The sequence below is a fragment of the Lithobates pipiens genome, unplaced genomic scaffold (genome assembly GCF_037356315.1).
Source record: "Lithobates pipiens isolate NorthernLeopardFrog02 unplaced genomic scaffold, aLitPip1_a1.2 Scaffold_18, whole genome shotgun sequence".
NCBI classification, from domain to species: Eukaryota; Metazoa; Chordata; class Amphibia; order Anura; family Ranidae; genus Lithobates; species Lithobates pipiens.
Genome location: NW_027507758.1, coordinates 49,106,421 through 49,130,817, shown reverse-complemented (window position 1 = coordinate 49,130,817; position 24,397 = coordinate 49,106,421). Strand labels below are relative to the sequence as shown.

General features: G+C 41.1%; 1 protein-coding gene across 3 annotated transcripts in view; it reads left to right on the top strand.

Moving 5' to 3' along the window:
- PPM1B (protein phosphatase, Mg2+/Mn2+ dependent 1B) overlaps positions 1-23,108 on the top strand; it is a 68,253-nt gene extending 45,145 nt beyond the window's left edge. Inside the window, exons 5-6 of one of the 3 annotated variants that reach the window (XM_077485666.1) lie at positions 196-253; positions 15,761-23,108. In XM_077485666.1, coding sequence (XP_077341792.1) covers positions 196-253; positions 15,761-15,790 — 88 coding nt within the window. In that variant the 3' untranslated portion in view covers positions 15,791-23,108. Of the gene's footprint in view, positions 1-195; positions 254-1,798; positions 2,780-4,331; positions 6,070-15,760 lie in introns of those variants that run through there. The other 2 variants (XM_077485667.1, XM_077485665.1) reach the window with 2 other exon arrangements.
- The last annotated feature ends 1,289 nt before the right edge of the window (positions 23,109-24,397 follow it).

Here is a 24,397-nt window from a genome sequence, read left to right as displayed (position 1 = left end):
GTAACTAGAGGACCGCCTGTACTCATTTTATGCTGAGCACTGTACATTTTTATCAAATCTTCAAAATGGCTTGTTTTGGGAGTTTACTCGATTGTATTCTAGCATTCAGAGACTCCATTCCTGTGACCTTATGCATGCCGAAATAAATGCTAAAAATTAGGTTAATCCTAAACTGGTAACTTGTGTTTTTTGCAGACGCAGTGTTATCGAAGATGTTTATAATAGGTTGAATCCACATAGAGACAATGATGGGGTAAGTGTTCATACATGAGAGAGCTATTTGTTCTGCTACAGCTTTATTAGAACCATGCTAATGTCGGCCAGATATAACAGCATTATTATGCACTGGTAGTGCTGTTGCAATCCACTAAAGTGATTTCCCTGAATACTGCAAAGGCTGACTAATAAAAAATATACAAAGTGCAAGTTAGTCGGTCCTATCTAGGAGATGTGGTCTGGAGCACATCATATGGTTATAATGGGTGTGCTCCAGATGGTAATGTGTTCTCTGATCTATGTTTAGCCATATTTGTAAGCTGGTTACACAACTGTTGGCAATGGTCTGAATATGGAAGCTACCACTGCAGACTTTAAGGCTGCTTGGTGTATCACTGACCCCGAATAAGTGTGTATATTGTCCAAACACACGTATGACTGCATTCTTGCTTCAGGTCCCAGAGCCAACTTATCTAAAATCACCAGTGGCAGCGCCAATATTTCTATCCTAACTAGTTACCTTTTATGATGCTGTCCTTAAAGAGGAGCGCCACCTGCAAAAAAAATTAAGTCAGCAGCTACAAATACTGCAGCTGCTGACCTTTAATAATAGACGCTTACCTGTTCCAGGGTCCAGCGATGTTGGCAGCAGATGACGAGCAATCTCTCGGCTGCCCCTGCTGCCATCCTCTGTCAGGGAATCGGCAAGTGAAGCGCTGCGGCTTCACTGCCCGGTTCCCTACTGCGCATGTGCGAGTCATGCAGCACAATGAGACTGGTCCCTGCTGTGTTCTAGGAAACACTTACCAGGACACAACGGAGGGGGGTGGGGCATCTGTGACTAGCTATTCCCGGAAGTGGGTGCAAATACCTGGATTATACAGGTATCTGCACCCTCCCCTTTGAAAGGTGCAAATTGTGTCACCGGAGTGGCCGGGGGGGGTTCAGATGAGCAGAAGTTCCACTTGAGGGTAGAACTCAGCTTTAAGTCTGGTACTTATTAAAAATATTTTTCTTAATGATGCACACGCACATCAAGCTAAATTGAATTTGCTAAAGTTCCCAAACTGAACGTGCAAAAAACCACCTCCTTCCTTTTTTTTTTTTTTTTTTATATCGTATGACAAGCCCACACACACATGTGTTCATTCTACTATAGAAATAGCCATGTTTTTTGCACCCTAGCTTTATTTATACTTCTCCTCCAATAAATTCACCATATGAGATTATCATAAGTCTTGGGACCGTTCCTTATGTGATCACTAAAACATCTTATGTGCAATCAGGCATTCTCTTAGAAGTGCATTTCAGTTGCTTGAAGTGCAGGTCTGCCTTGACCCATGTGGTTGTCAGACTGGTGGTAGAGCCGTTGGAGCATCTACTTTGAGTAGCCAAAGAGCAGTTTAGAGTCTTATGACTGATGTCCTAAAATGATTGACTTTGTCACAAATTGTTCCTTCTGTAAAAGTAACGGCCATTCTTTCATTGCTGTAATGCAGACGTATATTTTTGTATGTATGTGGCATGTTTAGAATGACTCTTGTTTTACGTACTGACACTGGGGTCTTGAATCTTAAACAAGGACCCCACTGGATCAGAGGAAAATTCAGCGCATGGAAAATTGGTGGAAGCTCTCAGGGAGCTGAGAATTAATCATAGGGGGAACTACCGCCAACTCCTGGAGGAGATGCTTTGTAGTTACAGGCTAGTTAAAATGCAGGGCGAAGAGTCCGCTGCTGGATCAACACAATCTTCTTCTGGTGACAGTGTGGAAACTGAAGCGATACCTGGAAACCAAACCCACACTCCAGCGGATAAACCCTCAGAAGTGTGAAATGCATGACTGTTAACTTTCTCTTGTACACACCTGGGGGGTGTGTGTAGGTGATGTATGTAAAAGTGGAAATAAAAACCCTTAGGCTTTGGATGGGCAGTCCACCCAAAAGTGCATGTTTTTGTCCAAAAAGGAGAGAATGAGTCAGCAAGTACACAGTAGAACAATATAGGGGAATAAATATTACTAGTGCAAAAATACACCGCCTGTGCTTGTGCAGACAGTTGCATCACACAGCACCAACTTCTGTTTTAGGCTGGCGCCTAAATGCTTATGACCGACAAATGCAGCGCAGGGAAGCTGCTGTTGTAACGCAACATGGCATGCCATTTCCCCTTGATCCCAGCTAGCCCTCCTCTTATCCATCACTGGTGATATTACATATAAGAGCCACATGGGATAGATCAACGAGGAGGACCTGTTGGAAACAGTGCAGTAAACGGCATGCTTTCCTGCGCTACTCTGAAAATCCATAACACTGGTTTTCTCAAATGGAGTTCCACGTAAAATCAATATTTTGGTGGATATATGTCTACCCAAAGTTTTCAATATGCACTGACCATATGCATTGATACCTGATGCCTGCTCTGTAGTTGTGGTTCCTGTGAGCACAAAGGTGGCATCGAGAGGCGTGCAGAGTGCTGACACCAGGCTGGGTCAGGATGTTGTAGCCTGTCTATGGCAGTGGTGAATACAGATGCTGGAGGGGGAGGGGGGGCAGATGGGAGCATGTGGATGAATGTAGCGGGGGGGGGGGGGGGGGTGTGTGTAACATCCTTTGTATGGCAGTGCTTGAATGTAGACTGCAGGGGGCATGTGGCTAGATGAGACTGAATATAGCAGGAGGTGATATCATAATGGCTTTGTGTACAGTTATGGCATAACCTAAAGTGAATATGGTCTTGCCTCTTGCATTGTCTCCTCAAACCATGTGCTCTCCAGTCTGCATCACTGCAGCCATATGCTGGGTGCCGCCCTCCTGTCTTAGCCACATGCTCCTTCTCTGTTCAACTCCCAGTCTGTATTGACTGCTGACTTGGACACTGCCCCAGCTCCCGCCCAACCCCCTTGTGCTCTGCACCACACCACTACAGACTCCTCAAGGTATCTTCCCCCTGCAATCCAGCCATGGGCTCACATTCTGTTCCCTCTGTCTGATCAGGGCTGCCATAGGAAGCAAGCCTGCCCCCCCCCCCCCCGCTTCCCTTTGCAGTATTCCGGCCACCTCCTGAGTTCACAGCAGCTGGAACTACAGAGGAGGCTTCGTGTATCAGTCAGTACTGTCAGCACTCATTATCGGCACACATTGAACACTACTGAAAATTGCATTGGGTGGTATACATCCTCCACCATTTTGATTTGTGGTGAGACCTTGTCTTAGAAACAGGGCCTTAGAGGCTTACTGGTACATTTTTGTTGGATTTTTGTATCCCTTGAACAATCCACTAGCAAGGTATCAAACTGCAGCCCTCCATCTGTTGTGAAACTACAAGTCCTATGAGGTGTTGCGAGGCTGGGAGTTACAAGTGTGACTCCCAAAGGCTGGTGGTCGCAGTTTGACAACAGTTATGTTTCCCAGAAAACTTCTTTGCCTTTCTTTCCCCTCATAGACCTTGGTCTATGCAAGGGACTCGCTACTGCTGGGGTCTCCAGAAGTCCAAAATTGGGCCGCCACAAATGATGGGGAAAACAAACCTGGGGTCACACACCTAAATAAAACCATGGGGGTGACTTATACACCTGCATTCTCATCTTTTTGGGTGGGCTGATCATCTGGGCTTGACCTTCATTTCTCTCGTTCAGTTGGTTTGTCTGGCCATCGAGTACGGGCATTTTTGTACTGCAGCTGTCAAAGGTAATTCTGACAGCAAGTCTTGCGTGTCAGAATTCAGTCCCCTTTTCCTCATAGGAAATGACAGCATTACTCTTGAGCTTTTGCCATTACTTATCAGTTTATGAAAACTAGTGGCTGTTTTACATTTAATCCTGCATTTTAGACTCTTCCCTTTTTTTTTTTTTTTTTTTTTCTTTCACTTATCTTTTGGGTTTTTTAGATCATACACTTGTATAATTTCAATTCAGTTTTTTATAACTAGTTTTATTCTATATAAAAGCTGTGTGTTGAGGTTTTTATAAACTGTTTGTTCAGTAGTATTGCAATTGTCACATCCTATTGATTGCTGTGGTGGCAATGTGTAGATATGCACTAATACATTTATAATTAAAGGGCTTTTCAATGTGTACCCAAATCTCCAACATGATTCTTATCCCTTTGTTTTAGTAACGCTGAGAAGATCTCCATACCACATTTCCTTAGCCCGCTGTTTGCTTGAACTATTTTACAATCCACAGTATTATCAAGAGGAGGCTCTGCAGTAAGGCCTTGTATACATGGGCTTCAGCTTGTAAAAGGGCAGTGTGTACAGCAAGCTTCAGACAGGATTTTTGAATTTTCGAAAGCAACATTTGAGCTCCAGTTTGGGTGTTTTAAACAGATATAAATGAGTGATGGTTGTAACTTTTTACACAAGCTTGCTAGCAGGCTTCATTAGTACTTTAATGTAGTATTAAAGCCTGCTAGCAGCCTAAAGCTGAACTCCAGCCTTACCTTGCTGTACTGAAATTGCTTATTCTGTTGCTGCACACTGAGCTTCTCAAAGTGCAGCAAGTTGGATAGAGCCCACCTCATATGCTAACTGGAGGACATTCAGCATCTAGCCATCTATCCCTGGCTTGCCCATTCATTCGACTTTGGTTCTTTCAATCATGGACATGCAAGATCACATGTGGACATTGCCTGTTGCAGTCTACATTCAACTGCAGCCTGCCCAGAGAGTCCTACCTGTCGAGGCATTTTGATAATTGCATGACACCTACCAAGAGCCAGCCCACTGCTTGTGTTTATTTTTTTTATTTTATTTTTGTTGTTTTTAGACCCGAGGGATAAGAGTACAGAGGCAGGGTGTGCTATTTTCTGAAATATATATACTGCATCCTGCTGGTCACTATCTTAATTTGTTGAGGAGGGCCCGTAGGATGCTGTACATCATTGCTTGAAAACTTCTACACATTGCCTCTGTAAACCTCTCATGAGCCCTCAATCATGATGCAAACAGTGGGCTTGCTCTTGGGAGCAATCCAAATGTCTTGATGGGTTGAGACGTGGGAATTCCTAGGCAGGCTGCATTTGCATGTAGACTGCCCTAGGTAACACTCACATGTGATACTGAGCCTCAATGATTAAAGAAACAAAGTCCAATAAATGAGGGGCAGTGACCGGCTCAAAAGGAAAGCACTCGATGCTGGATGTGTCCTGCAGCAGGAAATGAGGTGGCTTCTAATGCACACTGTCAGAAGTTCTGCTTGCAGTGAAATATTAGTAAGCAGTTTCAGTGCAGGAAACGAGCCTGTACAGGTGGACAATACCAAGGTAAGTCTGGAGTGTGCTTCAAGGCAGTTTTGGTCTCCCCCTTCCCAAACAATACCCCGCTAGTGGTGGCCAGAAGTGGCTTATTCATAGCAAGGCAGAGTAAAGCTGGCCATACGTTATACAACATTTTCTTCAATTTTCTTTAGTTTTAACTTCAACTATATAGTGCAAGGGCCTGCCTGATTGCATACAAAGTGAAAATGTTTAGGTCTGACCTCCCATATATTGCATGGTTTTGGTAAATCTAAAGGAAAATTGTATAATGTATGGCCAGCCTTAACCTAGAACTAAGATGTTTCAGGCCATACTGCATCAAGCTGGGTGTGTGTTCAGCATAGGGACAAGCACAAATGCCAGTGAAACTACAACTGTACTTTAAATTTTTTCATTTGGGATTGTTTTGATGACATTTATGTGGCTAATTGTTTGAGATTTTACTTTTTGTTTTAGCTGTTTGAATGAATGTATATTTTTCCCTGTTTGTTTTTTTTTTTTTTTTTTTTCCTTTTTAGATGGTGCTTTGTAATAAATGCAAACTGCAGTGTAAACTTTATCAATGCTTAATAAAAGCTCCAGTGTTTGGAACACATGCACTGCCCTCCTCTTTTATGAGAATGCAAGCTACGATATGTATAGATCTGCATCAATGCGTCTGCTTTGTATGCTGTAATGGCTGCTCAATTTCTGTGTGTATGTTTTGTATATATGGAATATGTTGGGTAACTAGTTTGCTTTTTGTAAGGTCTGTCAGTTGCATACAGACACTTAACGGGGATTATTCAATAAAACCATCCACTGACCTTTGTCAAACATGTAGAAGCCTTCCTGTTCTCCAGCTTTAGTTGTGCAAATTGTGGTTACATTAGATTGCTGCACTTAGTTCTCTGTGCGTAAAAAAAAAAAAGAAAAAAAAAAAAATAAATAAATATTTTTTTTTTTTTTTTTTTTTTTAAATAAGCTTAAAGTGGTTCTAAAGGCAGAAGGGTTTTTACCTTAATGCATTCTCTGCATTAAAATGGGGTTCCCATGACCATTCCTGGTTTTTAGTTTGTTTTTTGTCATTCAGACACTTGTACAATCATGAAGTGATACTGTTTTGTTTTTTAAATCCGTTGCTGTCCATTTTTCACGTTCAATAAGTAGTTACGAAAATTGATTCCAGCCATTGCCATCTTGCTTGTGGGCATGTGAAGCCCACAAGCATTGATTTGGTGATATGGTGAATGCTGAGCTCCCAGCATTCACCACTGTATCCTGCGCATGCTCAGTGTTTACGGCGAGCAGCGCTGTAAACTTCAGGGTTGCAATCACAACGGGCGGCATCGAAAGTTCCTGCCCATTGTGATGGCAACCAAACTAATACAATTTTGAAATCCCGCGAGAGCTCGCGGCAGGCCTCCTCAATGACTCCTGGGAACAATCACACGAGCTCCCAGGAGACGGTTCTGCACACAGGAAATAACGTAATAGCTGCAGAATACCCACCCATATCCGCAGTGCACTAATACAGGAAGCAGAGAAGGACATGGAAAAAACACAGGTACAAAAGAAAATAAAATTCCTTTTGTAACTGAATACATTCCTGGCATGTGATTGAGCAAAAGATGTAAAATGGGGTGGAGCTCCACTTTAAGGAAAAATACCCTCTGCAAGGAACTTTTCCCACCACCACCCTAAATACTTACCTGCATCCAATCTCAATCCAGCCATGTGCTACGCAGAGCTGGTTCAGGAGCAAGCACGCACAAGTACCCCCAGCACACTAAGCAGTACCGGTGGGGAATCCCAGATGAGGCTAAGGGCTGCTCTGTGCAAAACAATTGCCCAGAGTGGACAACTTGACATTTTGTTAAATAAAGTTGACATATGAAGAGTAATATTTAAAGCGATTGGATCGAGCAGGTTTAAAAAAAAAAAAAGGCAGTTGATATGACTGCTGTCAGCACTGTATAAACTGCGTAGCATCCTTGTATTCTGGCAGCATTTACGAGGACTTCCCATCTGCTGCCAGAACAAACCAGGCTGAATGCTACTTAGCCATTCAAAGGAAGCCTGGGGGGGTTTTGTGTGTTATCCATTAATTTAAGGCTTCAGCTGATAGGCTGACAGGCAAACCCCACCTCAGCCATTCTGTTTTGGCTGAAAGAAAATAACTGACCCAAAGATGTGCAGAGGACAACCTAAAGGAAAACTTTGAGTGCCTCTACTACTCTAGAGCTGCATAGAGACGGAACACCAGAAAAGAACCACGGGATGCACTAGCATTTTCTCAGAAAAACAGCAGTGAGAACATTTCTAATATTCCAACAAGAACTATTTTTATGTATATTGTACTGTGATTTTGGTCTGATGTACTGCATGATTTTTTTTCATTGAACAGTCTGCCCTGTCTTGTTAACACAAACATGAATACAGATCTAAAAACCTCAGTGCACATAGCTGGACATTCATTTTAAGGGTGTGGGATTTCAGTTGATGTAAAGTATGGTTAATATTCTGTGCACTGCATTTTACCACTGTTTGATTATTTATGAAATATTTTGCTAGCCCAGTGAACCAATTTACTGCCCTTTCCAGCAAACCTCTACTCTTCTGGCATGAATCAACAAGTTTTTCAAAACTCCAACACAGGATGGCACTGTGGGAATCCAAAAAACAAAGCAGTGCCACATCCTAAACAGAAGTTTTAAATGGAGGGACAACAAGAATGGACTATAGGCACCAATTATAAAAAAAATATATACAAAGTTTTTATTTAACAAATTACAAAACGCACTTATTTTTATAAACAAAACTTGTAGATAAAATGCAGACCACTAACTGGATATCTAATTGGACAGTTAGTGTTCTGCATTTTATCTGCATCTTTTATAAAAAAAAGTATTTTTTAATTTTTGTTAAACTTTATAGGCACCATTATAAAAAAAATATAATGTATATGTATGTCCATGCTTGTTGTCCCTCTATTAAAAACTACTCTTCTGGCATTTCTCTGCAACAGCCTGGACATTGTTGGCTTCCAATATAGGTCTGTGGCATGTCCAAATTAAAGCCCAAAGTTTCTGCTAAAAGTACATAAATTAACTGGGTTGCTTTTTGGGTTGCTTTTTTTTATTTTATTTTTCCCCACCTTCTTCTCTCAAGAACTAAGCGGTCTTTCCCCCAGCAGTAATCTTCAGAAGGCTCCAGCCATCGGTGTAGCAGTCTTTGCATTAATCTTAGGGGTACTACCAAAGCTCAGAATCCCTGCTAATTGGAGAACTTGAACTTGGATTTGAAAGGCGGTGGCTTCTGCGGAAATGCCACTGCTTTTTTAGTTTTTTTTTTCCTCTGTTCTGAATACTTGGGACAAGTTGATTTTTGTTCTGAAAGAATTATTGGTAAACCATCACAAATTAAAAACATGACTTTAAAGGTACCAAGAAACTAGTATATGAATTCAAAATATTAATATTTTATTACACGTATTTATAGCACAGTCAACTTGCGCAGCACTTCATATATTGCACATTCACATCAGTGCCTGCCCTCAAGGAGCTTACACTTAAAGGTCCCTAACTAATACATATACATATTGGGGCCAGTGTAGACATGATCCAATTGACCTGTCAGAATGTCTTCGGGAGCAAACCTGGATACCCAGAAGAAACCTGCATAAGGAGAATATGCAAATTCCAGGCAGTTAGTGTCGCGGCTGGAATTCACAAGGTTTATTTTTGTTACATTGTTTGATCACATAAGGCTCAAAGTAAGTTCTCTGACATGTTTTGCCTATCCTGGCTTCTTCAGGGAGTTAATTACATAAAGCATTCACTATGCTCTTGCCTAATAATCCTTTTGAAGGACTAGCCCACCATCTGTTTGAACAGTTTTTGAATATGCGGTCACACTGTTAATTTCTGTCTCAATACAAGACATATGTTGGTATCTATCTTGCATAGTAGGTAAGGTTGGAAAAAGGGACAGAAGTCCAACTTTTTTGTGTGATATGTCAGTATTACAGTGTATATCCCTGTATGCCGTGGTCGTTCAGGCGCTTATCTAATGGTGTGTTGCTATCAATGCCCCCTGCTGAGACCACTGCTTGTGGAAGGCAATTCCACATCCTTGCTGCTCTTACAGTAAAGAAATCTCTATGTAGTTTAAGGTTAAACCTCTTTTTCTTATCTTAAAGGGTGGCCACGAGAGTTCAGTGCTCGCAACCTTTCCTTATAACTAATATCCTCCAGACCCTTTATTAGCTTTGTTGCCCTTCTTTGTACTCTACCATTTTATCCTTCCTGAGGACTGGTGCCCAGAACCAGGGCCGTCTTTAATATTGTTTGGACCCTGGGCAAGACTTTTCTCGACACCCCCCATTGCAGTTTTGCTCTCCACCTGCTCTGAGACATACAATAAATAGCAGCTAGGCTCAAAATCAGTTTACTGAATCAGATCAGGCAGCTATTGCAATTGGTTGTCGGAGGTTACAGTGTATTCTCACTCACTGACTGGTTGCCAAAGGTACAGCACACATTATGGCTCACTGATTAGTTGCTAGAGGTACGGCATATTATTTCTGCATGTTGTTTGTTTGCTAGAGATTACTGTGGATATGACCTCAGGGGGCTTGATATACATTATCGGTGCCACCGACCACCACTATTTACATATGACTTCTGGTAATTTGGGGTCTGCATATGAGTCATCTGTACGCTACAATAGGGCAGCATTAGTAGCAGCACTTCACATTGAGATATTGGGACACAGCATGGGACTAAAACCTCAAGGGATTAGGGAATTTTAAAGTGGGATAGTTGGCAAGTATGCCCCTTTTTGCCTTGCGTTAAAAACAGCCCTGCCCAGAACTGGACAGCATACTCTGTGTGGCTGGACCAGAGTCTTGTAGCATGGGAGAATTTATCATTTTATCTCTGGAATTAATCCCTTTAATTCATGCCAATATTCAGCTTGCTTTGTTAGCAGGCTCAGCAATGGCATCCAATGCCAAGCTGCTATCATCTACCAGGACCCCCAGGCCATTTTGCATTCTAGATTCCCCCAGTGTATAGATTTGTATTCATATTTTTGCCATCCAAATGCATTATTGTATGGTTTTTCTACATTGAACCTCATTTGCCATGTAGTTGTGCACCCCATTAATTTGTTCAAATCTTTTTGCAAGGTTTACACATCCCGTGGAGAAGCTATTGCCCTGCTTAGCATTGTACGCAAATACAGATTGAACTGCTTACCCCCATCCTCCAGGTAGTTTGAGCAAATTAAACAGGATTGGTCCCAGCACAGCACCCTGGTGGACCCCACTACCCACCCCGACCACTCCCCATTTATGGCTACCCTCTGAACTTGCCCTTTGTAGCCAGCTTTCAATCCATGTACTTGCTCTATGCCAACGGACCTTATTTTGTACAATAAACGTTTATTGGGACACATCTACAGGCCTTCTTTTATCTAGATGGCAACTCCCCTCCTCAGAAAAGGTTAATAGATTGGTTTGGCAAGAACGATTCTTCATGACTCCATGCCGATTACTGCTAATGGTACCATTCTCATTACTAAAATCTTGTATATAGTCCCTTATCTTCTTTGTAACTTTGTTTTACTGATTAGTGAATGCTTCTTTGTAATACTTCCTGAAGAGGCTATGATAGGTGAAACATGTTGGAGAACTTGGAGCCTAATGTGATCACTGGATTTATTTTACTGTTACAATGTTTTTATATTGTGTATTTTATTTAAAAAAAAAAAAGTGAAAAACTGCGCTAAGGTGAATAAACAATATGTAACAAAATGGTCCCAAAGAACTGAGTTCAGCTGCTGCTTAGCTGTATCACATAATTACAGAAATAGACAATTCCGATGTGATCACCTGATTCATATATTTTTTTGTACACTAGTTGTGGTCTGCCCACTCAAGGGTGTGGCAGGGAACAACATTTATATTATTTGCTCCCCCACTGGTTGGGGGCAGAACAGTATTGTATTTACATTGTCACTCTATTTTGTTACAGTGCACTTAGCGAGGCTTAATATTTTTCTGTATTTTAAGGCATTTAATAAGTTACCAAGAAAAAAAAAGCTTGAATTTCAAAATATTACACATTTCATTCCATAAAATTCACATACTATGTAAGCTGAATTTTTCAGCACATTCTTTATTCTGAAACCCCCGCCTTATACTTGAGGGCCCCATGTAAGAAAAAAAAAAGTCCAGAAAATGGAGCTGAAATGGGGCCGTCCCGATGGGTGCCGCACATGTATCCGCCCGGTGTGCCCCTGTCAGTTTCCCCTCTTCTCACAAGTGTAATGTGCAGCCTCCCCAGTGCCTGCTAGCGTGATCTCATGCTGTGTGTTCGATCTCAATTGCTGTGCAGCCTCTAATGATGTCCTGCCTCTTGTGATATACGGCACACTCATCCAATTCTAGGAATCATTGTGCTGTCATAGGAGGCAGGACATTGTTACAGCGGCTGAACGGTGATTTAGATCCAGCTCTGACACACAGCGTGACATCACATTACTAGGCAATGGCAGGCTGCATTTCATGGGCACTGGTAGCATTTCCCCACCCTAGGCTTGTACTTGAGATGATGCGTTTCCAGTTTTTTGTGGTAAAATTAGGTGCCTCGGCTTATATTTTGGGTGGGCTATACTCGTGTATATAAAAACATTGTAGCATTAAAATCACACTGGGCTCCATGTTGGTTCTCCGACATGTTTCGTCTATCGTGGCTTCAGGGAGATGATGTAATCGTGGCCTCGGCCGCACTCATCGCCGGAGCCTGTGATTCTGGAAGAAAAGACGGAAGATTTCAGCCCTCTCAGCGGTGACTGTGTGCCACTTGGAGGACTTGGTTTTAAGGTGAGCATTATGCCTTTTATCTTGCAAGGGTTTTTGTTTTCCTCAGCGGTTTACAACTGTTTTAATTACAAGACTCATTCACTGTATTGAAGAAAAGTTACAAAGATGCCAACACATTCATTATGACAGGCATTACCAGCATGACTGAATATTTCAACACATGGTGAGCCAGTCCTTCAAAGGGTTATAAACTAGACCACAGTCAATGCTTTATGTAATAACTCCCTGATGAAGCTGCGATAGGTGAAACATGTTGAACTTGCTAGGAGTCTTATGTGATCACAAGGATTATTATTTTTTTTTTTTAATATTGTGAATTTTACGGAGGTAATATGTATATTGTTTGTTTTTAAATTCCATAAAATAAATCCACAAAATAAAAATAATCTTGATGAGCTCATTAGGCTCCAAGTTCTGATGATTAGCCTATCGCGGCTTAAAGTGGATGTAAACCCGCGCATATACCCAATGAAGTGAACAGCCGCAGATGATACCGAGATTAAACAAATCCTCCTGCATACGTTTTACATGTATATCTGCTCTCTTCAGCTTTATATATTCTTTAGAAAGTTCAGATCGTGTTGGAGTTTTCTCTTCCTGTTCAGCACTGCATTGAAGCGTGGCCAGACAACTGATTGGAGGAAAGGCAAACACCCCCGCTCCTCATGGGTAGAGACTTTCAGAACGGTTCATTGAATCGTTTAGCATCCTCCCCAACACAAAACTCCAGCTGCTTTTATTTCCGTGGCCAGAGAACTTGTCAGGCTGATAATAGAAGAATGGTGCAGGAAACAGCTATGGAATATAGTGCTTTGAAGAGAGCTAAGAAGATACTGCAGATGTATGTCCTCAGCTCAAATTTCATGAATCTGGTTTACATCCACTTTAACCACTCGCCGGCCACCCTCCTGACTTCTTTATACATTGGCTGTTTGAAGAGGAATATCGTTATGGCAGCAGCTAGCTGCCATCACCCCGGTATCCTCTTCTTCAGCAGGCGGTCAGCTTTCAGATAAAAGTGGTCTCTGTGGCAGATCCACCACAAGATCACTTTGATCGGTGGCGGGAGAGTGCCCCCTCTCACCATGCTCCGGTGCCCTCCGCCACTTACCGGAGATGTTGGTAGCGGCGGAGGCTATAGGATACTTCTTGGTCTGTGGAATGGAGCTGACTGAGGGGAAGGTGGCCCCCCATCCGCTCTGCTCCATACCATTGCAGGTTGAAAGCGAAGTCAAAACGTCACTTCTGCCCATAGCTCCTTAAGGGACTTTATATATATATATAAAATTTTTTATTTTTATTTTTTCATTTTAGAGTAAATGTGAGATCTGAGGTCTCATATTTAAGAGGTTCTGCCATGCTTCTTTTATTTATTTATTTATTTATTTTTATTATTTTTTTTTCCTTCCCTCTCTCCCCTATTACAAGGGATGTTTACATTCCTTGTAATAGAAATAAAAGTGACACTGTTTTTTGTAAAAAATAAAAAGAAAATTTCAAACCAAACGTGAAGTATTTCTGTGTTTATTGGAGCGTGAGCAATAATTCTAGCCCTAGACCACCTCCTCTGTAACTAAATATGTAACCTGTAGAATTTTTTTAAACCTTGCCTGTGGAGATTTTTAAGGGTAAAAGTTTGACGCCGTTCTATGAACGGGTGCAATTTTGAAGCGTGTCATGTTGGGTATCAATTTACTCGGTGTAACATTATCTGTCACAATATAGAAAAAAATTAGGCTAACTTTACTGGTGTCTTGTTTGTTTTTTATTCAAAAAATGTGCGCTTGTAAGACGGCTGCGCAATTACGGTCTAAAAAAGTATGGCAACGACCGCCATTTTATTCTCTAGGGCGTTAGAACCCCCAAACATGTTATATTTTTTTTCTAAGTCATTTTCTATCACAAAACCTGATTTTAACTTTTAAACACCAAATCGAGGCTCTGTCCTTAAGTGGTTAACCACTTCCTGGCCCATAGCAAAGCGACAGCTGGGCGGGAAGTGGTTAAAGTGGTTCCGTTATCCTTACTGAACGTCATATGAAGTCTTCCAGGATAACAAGCCGGTGTGTGTCAGAAGGGTGCGACGATCACTGTTATGTGTCAGTCTGACACACTGCAAATCCGATTTAGGTAAAGAGCCTCTGATGGAGGCTCTTTACCACGTGATCAGTCGTGTCCAATCACAGCTGCTCGCGGTCTAAACTGGAAAAGCAGCGTATCGGCTTTTCTTCTATCGCGACTGACAGACGAGTAGAGGGGAGCTGATCGGCTGCTCTCCTGATGGGGGCTCTGCACTGACTATAATAATTTTTGTTTGGGTACAGTGTAGCATGACTGTGCAATTTGTCATTTTAAAAAGGTGACATTGCTGAAAATTGGTCTGGGCAGGGGGGAAAGTGCCTGGTATTGACGTGGTTAAGGAAGCGTTATTAATTACAAGAAGTATTCACTGTATCAGTAAAACACAAACCATTAGAAAGAATTCCCCCTTTTTTCATCTGTGATGGTTTACCAATAATGCTCTCTGGGGATGATGGTATCTTGGTGCTGTTCAATGGGCTCTACAGAAGTATATAGTTCTTCCAAAAGAAGCTCCAGTGCCACAAGTAACTGGCTGTATCTTGAGTTTATTTTTAGGGGAAATTTCAGTTGGACTTTAATTTGCATGTTTCATAGATCTGCTCAAGCACCGAGAGAGTGCTACGACCTCTTTAAACAGCAGCCACAGAACAAGATTGGTTGCCTTTCTCCAGGGATGTGTCCAGCTTTGGCATAAAACCATCCACAAGACTAGAAATTGTGATACTCGGAGTAAATGCAAATCACTGGGCTGATGTAACAAAGAAAACTGCTCTTAATTACCGTATTTTTCGGACTATAAGGCGCACCGGATTATAAGGCGCACTAGCAACGACCGGCTGATAAAATGGATATTTCCATATATAAGGCGCATCGGACTATAAGGCGCACCGGATTATAAGGCGCACTAGCAACGACCGGCTGATAAAATGGATATTTCCATATATATAAGGCGCATCGGACTATAAGGCGCACAGTCGATTTTGTGAGAAAATTTAGGCTTTTACGTGCGCCTTATAGTCCGAAGGTTAACGTCAAGAGACTTGATCTGTGACTCCATGCGCGCCCATCTGACAGATACTGTTAACAAAGCACTCCAGCGATGTCAACAGGTCATATATAAGGCGCACCGGATTATAAGGCGCACGGTCGTTTTTGGGAGAAAATTTAGGCTTTTACGTGCGCCTTATAGTCCGAAAAATACGGTAATCATCATATTTTGCCTACCTCATGACAATTTTGCTTTTTACACCTAAAATATACCTGACCCAAGGGTCAGCAATCTGCAGAGACCATTAGTCACGCTTTTTGTCATATATTTTCTTTTTCTTTCCTGTAGGGTGCTGGCGATCTAGAAGACCCATGGTAGCCTTTCACAACTCCTAATATGTTTTTGGTCTGGAGTAAAAGGGGGAAAAAAACTTTTATCTCGGTTCTCTTCAATCCAAGGAAGAGATTGTGGTGGAGCGTCAGCTATGTACAAAAAGAAAGAAAAAAAAAAAAAAATGGGCAAAACAAGAAATAATTTAGTATTTTGCACCATTTATCAGTTTGTTTTATAACATTGTCACACTTAGCAGTATTTTTTTGCCAGCCTCAGGATTTCTGGTCACCTGTGCAGCAGCATTACTCTTTAACAGGTAAAACTGGAGGGCCTTGCAGCGCAGCGTTTTGCGGGCACCTTATGGTGCTAAAGAGCTTGGGAAGAAATAAGCCTCATGCAGTTTGTTTAGATGTATTGAGGTGCATGCAGATGTACTTGAACAGGTAGGGCACTTCCGAACTAAAACTCCACAAGCGCATGTAAAAACACGTAGTTGTATGAGACATTACTTGTAAAAAAAAAAAAAAAAAAAAAATTATTTTTCTTTCTAAGCATTTGTTGATCCACTGGATTACTTTTTGGTTTATTATTAAGGAAAATCATCCTGCCGCATTTAATTCCAAATATGTAGACTTGCTTAAATAATCAGTCGGCTCAAAACTGATACTTCATGTTTATCCAAGGGCTGAATTACCCACAGGGATTCTTGCATCTCTCAGGAAATTTAGCCTTTAAAATGCCAATTCAAGGAATTTTACTTGCCACGTCTTCTTGGAGAACCAGGGAGCGGGTGTGAAACCAAGTAAGGGCTGTAGGAGGAAAGCAAAGCTGGAAACTGAGAGACCTTCCTTTTTTTTTTTTTTTTTTGGCCTTTCTTATAAAGCTAACCCAAGTTCCAAGCTCTGCCCAACCTTAATGCCTTCATTGCAGGGACACCTAATTTCTTTGAACATGTGTGGCTTCTTTCTTCTGTACCATAAATGTTGCTTTTATATCCCTGAGAGACAAGCCATTGGGTGATTCATCCCACCACTGGTTACTTAAACTTGAGTGTGTGTTTTTTTTATTATTTTTTTTTTTTTTGTGAGATAAATCTTTAAAACCTAATTTGACTTTGAGTTTTAAGTTTGCAAAATACATTCCAGGTGCATGAAAACAAAATTTCTGCGAAGTCTTAGTTCATTTTCTTTATGACCTCAAGCATATGGGTGCATGAGGCCATACAACATGAATTGTAGGCTTAATTCCACACCCGGGAGCGATCTGCAGTGTACAGCCACCCGTAGAATGCCTGCATGTAGGTATATGCTGTGCTTGCAGAATCCTACAACCACCCGTAGTATGTAGTAGAATGACTGCACGTAGGTATATGCTGCGCTTGCAAAAACCTAAAGTATAACTACAGACAAAACTCTTTTGTGTCTTGGATAGAGTGAATAGGGATTAGAATGCTTCTCAGTTTTTATTGCGGTATGTGCCCCCTGTTAAGGCAATTCACCCTCTGTTCTGTTTACCATTATCATTGACGGTAAAAGAAAATCCCAAATTTTGGGCTGCCCCCTGAAAATAGAGGGGAGATCTTCCAATTGGTACACTAGATCTGGTGACCTGGGGGTCCCCAAGGGATTTAAATAAAATAATTTACAACCGGAGAGTGTAAAGCTTCCAACCAATAATTTACCCCCATTGTTTTTCTTATGTCCCCAAGGGATTCCCTTAATTTGCAAGGATTTCCCTCACTTCCTGTTTGGCTATTTGGACAGGAAATGAAAGGAAACAATGGAACACAGGCAGTGAAAAAAAAAAATCTGACGGGTTATAACCCTCCCTTGCTCTATCCAAAATATGTTGGGGGTGGGGTGGGTACCCATAGGTCTACTTTTAAATCCCTGAACACAGCTGGCAGGCTCACAGGCATTTCTACTTGGGCTATGGCTGTTTTTTTTTTTTTTTTTTAAAGAAAATAAACTGTAAGACTTTGAATGCACCTGAAATGTGCATAAAACTTCACTCAGTTGTTATTTAAAGCTGATCATAAATCAAATGGAATCTGTAGAAGTGTGGGATCTGTCATATGACTAAGTCATTACCATGTACCCTCAGAATCAAAATGACCAAAGTCATTAGCTCAGCACCAAGCATGTGTTTTGGGTGATACTCACATGCTTGTTATAGGTCAGTGACTTGGCAAGCATTGAAGTAAGAAGGATGACCAGAAGTGGACTCTGCATTGGCAACTCCCCCATGTGTTCCCTGATTGGTTCCTTTTGAGACAGACAATTTGCTGGCTATCTGGGCTCTCCAGCTGACCGCATATGCCAGGAGTTAAAATTCCTTTACAGGGTAGAGACTGGGTTTGAGGCGCCAAGCAGTTGGTGAACCTAAAGAAGAAATATCTGGTAACTTTTTTTTTTTTTTTTCTTTTTGAGATTTTTGTTCAGAATATACGAAATTTTAGGATCTGATGGAAGTAGCCATTTAAATGTCTCGTACACATGATCGGATTTTCAGCAGGGAATTGTGTGATGACAGACTGTTTGTCTAAAATCTGACCATTAGTACATGCCATCAGACAATTGTTGGTCAACTTTCCACCAGCAAATGATGGATGGCAGGCTAGTAAATTTTCGGCAGACAACGGTCCAAAGTACAAACATGCATGCTCTGAATCGGTGCTTACCAAACACAACATTAGCAGAAGGTGGCCAAAGGGTGGCGCTCAAGAGCTGAGATTCATCATAGTACTTCACTATGTTCATGTTTGTTGGCAGACAATTGTGTGCCGTTTGTATGCAAAACAAAATCCAGGCACACTGCCTTCGGACAAAAGTCTGTCGCTTTGCGAAAAATCCAAGTGTGTACGAGGCTTTACAAACCTATCCACTGTACTGTGGGATTTGTGTTTCTATCATTCACTTGTAGAAACCCTAATGTTTCACAATATGTGTTCCTTTGACTCAAATTCAAGTCTGAACTGTATTTGGTAGCACATTAAGCAGAAAATGAATGGAAGTCCCGTATATAGCATAGTGTCAGAAAGCAGACCCACTTACAAGACGTGTTGAACTGGACTGGAATCTGACGTCTGGTGTGTAGGCCTCAGGTGAAGTGTAGTGGGCTTGCACCTGGGTTCACATATGGACGAGGTCAGTTTCAGTTTGACTTTTCAAAGGAGTCTGCTGTGGTTTCGTTCACTGGTTTAGGTATGACACTTGAAATCGCACAGGGTTTTTTAAAATCACCCTGAGGCCGGCCCGCACATATGTGAACTGGCTCTATGGTTTACATGACCTGCAAATCGGATGCAGTTCAAAACTCATCCAATACCCTAAAAACCTGGGTATTTAATTTTATGTTGCAATGCTAGTCTGCTTCATTATTGTCAAAGCATTGAACCGCTTCCTGGAAAAAAAAAATCACTTATTTAGTTCACGTTGAGCAGCGTTGACTAAAGATTTTTGCGCGCACAGATCTTGGGAAGCTTCAGCAATGTTCAAGGACCCATTTAAACATATGCATTAATTGAAGCTTGTTGTGTTTTGGACACTCAGAGTGGAGATGGATTAGAACAACCATTTGGTTTCTACTGCTCTCTGTGCCACTGTTGGGGTGATTAACCCTCCATATATTTTTATCCTTTTTACCATAATCATTGAAAGTAAAGGAAAATGTCCCCAGAAAAGCAATATAGTGGAAATCTTCCAATGGGGACACTGGTTCTGGTGACCTCAGGAGCGCCCAAGGGATTACCCTAATTTGCAGGGATTTTTTTTCCTCCCTTCCTGCTCAGACTATGGGACAGGAAGCGAAATTCAATCTCCCCTATGGGATGCAGATGGTAAAAAAAAAAAATTGCTCTATCCAAAATGAGAAAGTGTTGCCTATAGTTCTACTTTAAGCTAGCCTACTTGTTCTGAATTGATTGTCAAATGCACAATCACACATGCACTATTTTTTGACAGCACAACAGAGTAATCACATCTGCTTAGAAGCATATTTTGTGTATATATGCATTGGGGTGCCATTAATATGGGACCTTGGCAAATATAGCCCATGGTAAATGCTCATTACTTCAATGCATATGTATAAATGTCCCTAAAAGAAAAGTAGGTGGACTTGGACTTGTTTTTTTGTATGTGCATACTCCCACGGCTGACCTACTGCCTCTTTTCTTAAAGTGAAAGTTACCCCATTGATTTAAAAGTTTCAAAAAACAATTAGACTCCGCGCATGTGTCGGGAATGTAACTATTACATTGGCTGGGTTCTCAACCAAACTGTCAAACCATCCAATGGCTGGAGTCATAACTGATCACATGTGCAGCATCCTGGCAGTTGAATTAAACCGAGGCCAAGATGGCTGCTTCCTTGGTTGAAAACGATAGGAGGGTTCACTTCTGCTTTAACCATCTTCATGAATACTGCCATCTATGGGGTAATGGGGCTGCCTAGCTGGAGATATGTTGAAGTAGATTTGCAGACTACATGATTTTTGATAAATATAAATGTCGCAATACATTTTTTTTTTTTATCCAGAAGTCTCAATACATTTTACAGCACGTGTGGCTTTACAGCTCCAGGCTGTAAGGTTCCAATCTCACACCTGCCACTTTGGGATTGCGGTAGAATCGCATTGTATTTACAAAAGGGCGGTTCAGGTGCCAATTCTTTTCAATGACACCTAAAACGTGGTGTGGTTTTGCCGCGATTGTATCACGGCAATGAAGCTTGTCTCCAAAAAGATGCTCCTGCCCCTATTTGGGCGACAAGCTTCACTTGATGTGGTTTGCCACCATTACCGGGCTACTATCGTGGCAAATTCACCCTCTCGTTTTTAGGTGTTATTGAAGATAATGGCACCTGAACCTCTGTTTTGCCATTGTAGTGCCTTTTAAGATCACGGCAGAATCACAGCGATTCTTCCATGATCTCAAAATACTCAGGAGTGAATGGAGCCTAAGTGCTGAATACATGGGTATATGTCAGAAAAAAAGTTATCGCTGTCATGTTCTGAGGCTGATATCCTTATCTTTGGTTTAGTTAGTCAGTGGCTCAGAACAATATATTTGCTAGATTATGGACTCCTTGCCATCTCACCTACATGAGCTTTTTGGATGTCCTATTCTAAAACTAACTTCATGGACGCGAATCAGAAATTGTCCTCCTCCACTTGCCCTTCCATCATTCCTTTGCATATGTGACAGCCTCCACTCTTGACAAGGCTCTTTCAGTTAAAAAAAAAAACATTTTATAAGGTTGAGTATTAATTAATGATGGGTCAGAAAACCTGGCTTGCAATCAGCATTCCAAGTCCATCCAAGGGAGTACGAACCATATTTTTATGGACCTGGCTTTGTGCACAGGGCTTAGAGATGCTGGGGCACAGGAGGCCTTCCCCAAACTGTTGGAAAAACACAGGTCTCATATCTTTTGTAGCATTATCAGTACCTTTTTACTGGGAAAAACCTGATCTCCATATTTGCCCATAGACTTTTGGCCATGTATTTTATGGAGTTGGGACATCAGCTACCTGATATGCACATGCTTGTCCTTGGTCAAATACTCTCCAGGGAATGGTTGCTTCCATGAGTCTACACAGGTGTTTGGTCCCTGGCAGTGTACTTATTAAAGCAGAACTAAATCCTCTTATCCCTTACTGCCCGATGAATCTGCCAACTTAGCCTCTGTTTGATCTGCGGTTGCCATGGTGCTGCACGTGCTCAGTTATGACACTAGCCATTTGGTGGCTTGGCAGTTTGTTCAAGGGCTAACACAAGCATGCTAGTAACTACCCGTTATCATTCAAGGCATGCCTTGAATGTAATGGTTTTGGGAAAGTGTTAAATTGGTGGCGTTAGTTTTGCTAAAAAAAAAAATAAATAAAAAAAATCTGTGCTGAAAGAAGTAGGTGGCTGCTTTTGAAGGCTTCAAAAAGACAGTTGCTTGACAGTCAAAATGACCCAACGTCCGCGTTGTCTCACTGAGCAGGACAAGTATACCTGTTTGAGTATCTGTTGTGGTCAGCTGTTGAAGTAAGCATATCCTAATGGCAGCCAAGGATTTAGCATTTGCAGAAGCAGAAGTCGGAACTAATAGGCTTCCCTATTACTCTCCACGCAGGTTTCTGTAAGTGTATGTCGAGGATCCCCCTATTTGTCCTGGCCAGTCCCTGAATTGGAATACCTGATATGTGGGTCCATGCTACACTTTGTTTATTTTTCCACTTTCTCTACTGCAAACATAAATTTCCCCTCTTAAGCTAAGCAAGAAGAACCCTGTCCATTTATATTGGTTATGAATTTTTCTGTTCGTCTGGTTTCCTGGGTTTGATGTCTGTGTAAAATGGTAGCATTGTGTAATGTGGGTATAACTTTTTAATTATTTGCATTGTTGCAGAGGTCATCTTAACAATTTTGAAACTGACTGACTATATATACTATTAAAAAAAAATCTATTTTAAAGAAAATCTTAGATAATAATACAGAGATATTTTCATGGGTTCCGTGACTTTTTTCTTTTTTTTTTTTAATTTTCTAAATAATGGGCATGGTACAAGAGTGACTGTCGTGAGGTACTTGAAGATTGTTGAAATCTATTTTTGCAATAATCTTGGTTTATATGTGTTGTTTTTTTCCTTCATTTTCTTTTAAGTTGTGCATGTCAGATAATACTGTTTTTATGCTGAAAAGGAGAAGAGAAGTATTTAACTAAAAAGCTATTGGAGAGGCAATGAGGAATGTATACATTGATTTTACATGCTGTGGAGTCCTTGTAAAAATTCTGCTGTTTTTAATCGTGTTTCAGCAAAAATTGTTATGACATTTTCCCATATTGTTTTCGAGCTGATGACTGATCAACTCTTTGTGAAATAAAATTCATGGTATTTTTTTGTAACTTTTTTTTTTTTCTTGCTGAATTGAAAAGCATACCTACTGGTACATAGATCTGCTATCCCGAATACATCATTTTACTTTTCTGATTTTTATTTTGTCTTGTGTGTTTTTATTGTCTAAGGATTATTGCTACCATACTTTATTTATTCATTAGATTTTAGGTTCATAAGTTAATGTGTTATCCAAGATAATGCAAATCTTTGTCCATTGGCTGGGCTGTTTGGGTTTTTATTTCCCTTTCCCTCCCAACACATTTTTTCCCCTCCTTACTACCCTCTCCGTCTTCTTTTTTTTTTTTTCTTTTTTTTTTCTCCTCCTTTTTATATTTTTTGGGGCAAGAATGGCTTGATTTAAATCTGTCCACTCTGATCCAACCTGTACTGATACCTTCCCAGTATGATATTGTGATGTTTCATACAATACAGTGAACATAACCAACTTGTTTCCTTCAATAAAGGATTGCTAAAATTGTGTGTGGGCTCCTTTTTTTTTATTTATTTATTTTTTAATTTCTACATTTCCTTAACTATAAGGCTTGATTGTAAAGTATTTATGTAAAAACCAAAAACACAGCACTAAAGCCAGATATGCACAGTTCGATTGTTGGAAGGGGATTGTCTGTTGACATTAAATTGTAAAACAGTTGTCTAAAGGAGTGTACTAATGGTAAGAATTTAGGACAACAGTCTGTCAACAAATGTTGGAAGTCAGGCTAGTAAATTTTTGGCGGACAACGGCTCCTCGTCTGCTTTTCGTATGATCAGTACACAAATCCGTCACACAAAAGTACAAACACGCATGCTTGGAATCAATGCTTGCCAAACACGAAATTAGCAGAAGGGGCCCAAAGGGTGACGCTCAAGAGCTGAAATTCCTCATAGTGTATCACTACGTTCATGTTTATGGCATGACAATTGTGTACCATTGGTATGCAAGACAAGATCCTGGCACACGCCCTTTTGACAAAAATCAGACGCTTGTTTGGCCAACAATCATACCATGTGTATGAGGCTTAAGTCCATAGGGTTTAATATTGAGTTGGCCTACCCTTTGCAGCTATAACTGCTTCAACTTTTCTGGGAAGGCTGGCCACAAGGTTTAGGAGTGTGTCTATGGGAATGTTTGACCATTCTTCCAGAAGTGCATTTGTAAGGTCGGGCACTGATGAGGAAGGCCTGGTTCCCAGTCTCAATTCTTTCCAAAGGTGTTCTGTCAGGTTGAGGTCAGGACTCTGTGCAGGTCAGTCAAGTTCCTCCACCCCAAACTCTCTTGTCCATGTATTTATGGACCTTGCTTTGTGCACAATCGTTTGGTGGAGGGGGGATTATGGAGTGGGTTAGATTTTCAGGGGTTGCGCTTGGCCCCTTAGTTCCAGTGAAGGTAACCCTTAAGCCTCATACACACGATAGGACTTTGTACAAACTTTCCCTTGGATTTTTGTACAAAGGGCGTCGGCCCTGAACTTGTATTGCATACACACAGCAGGAATTTTTCAGCCAACTTTTACTAAATCATGTGGTTTTTCTGCTCTTTACTGCCACCTTTGGTCAACTTCTGTATTGTTGTCTGATCTTTTGCATTGGTTCTGAGCATGTCCGTTTGTACTTTGTACAAAAGTCCAATGGTTTTCTGTACATACGATCAGACTTTGCTCCATCAGACTTTTGTTGCCAGAAAGTTTGTCCGTTCGCACAGCCAACAAAAGTCAGATGAAAACCAAAAAAGTTTGTCCGATGGAGCGTACACATGGTTGGATGTTG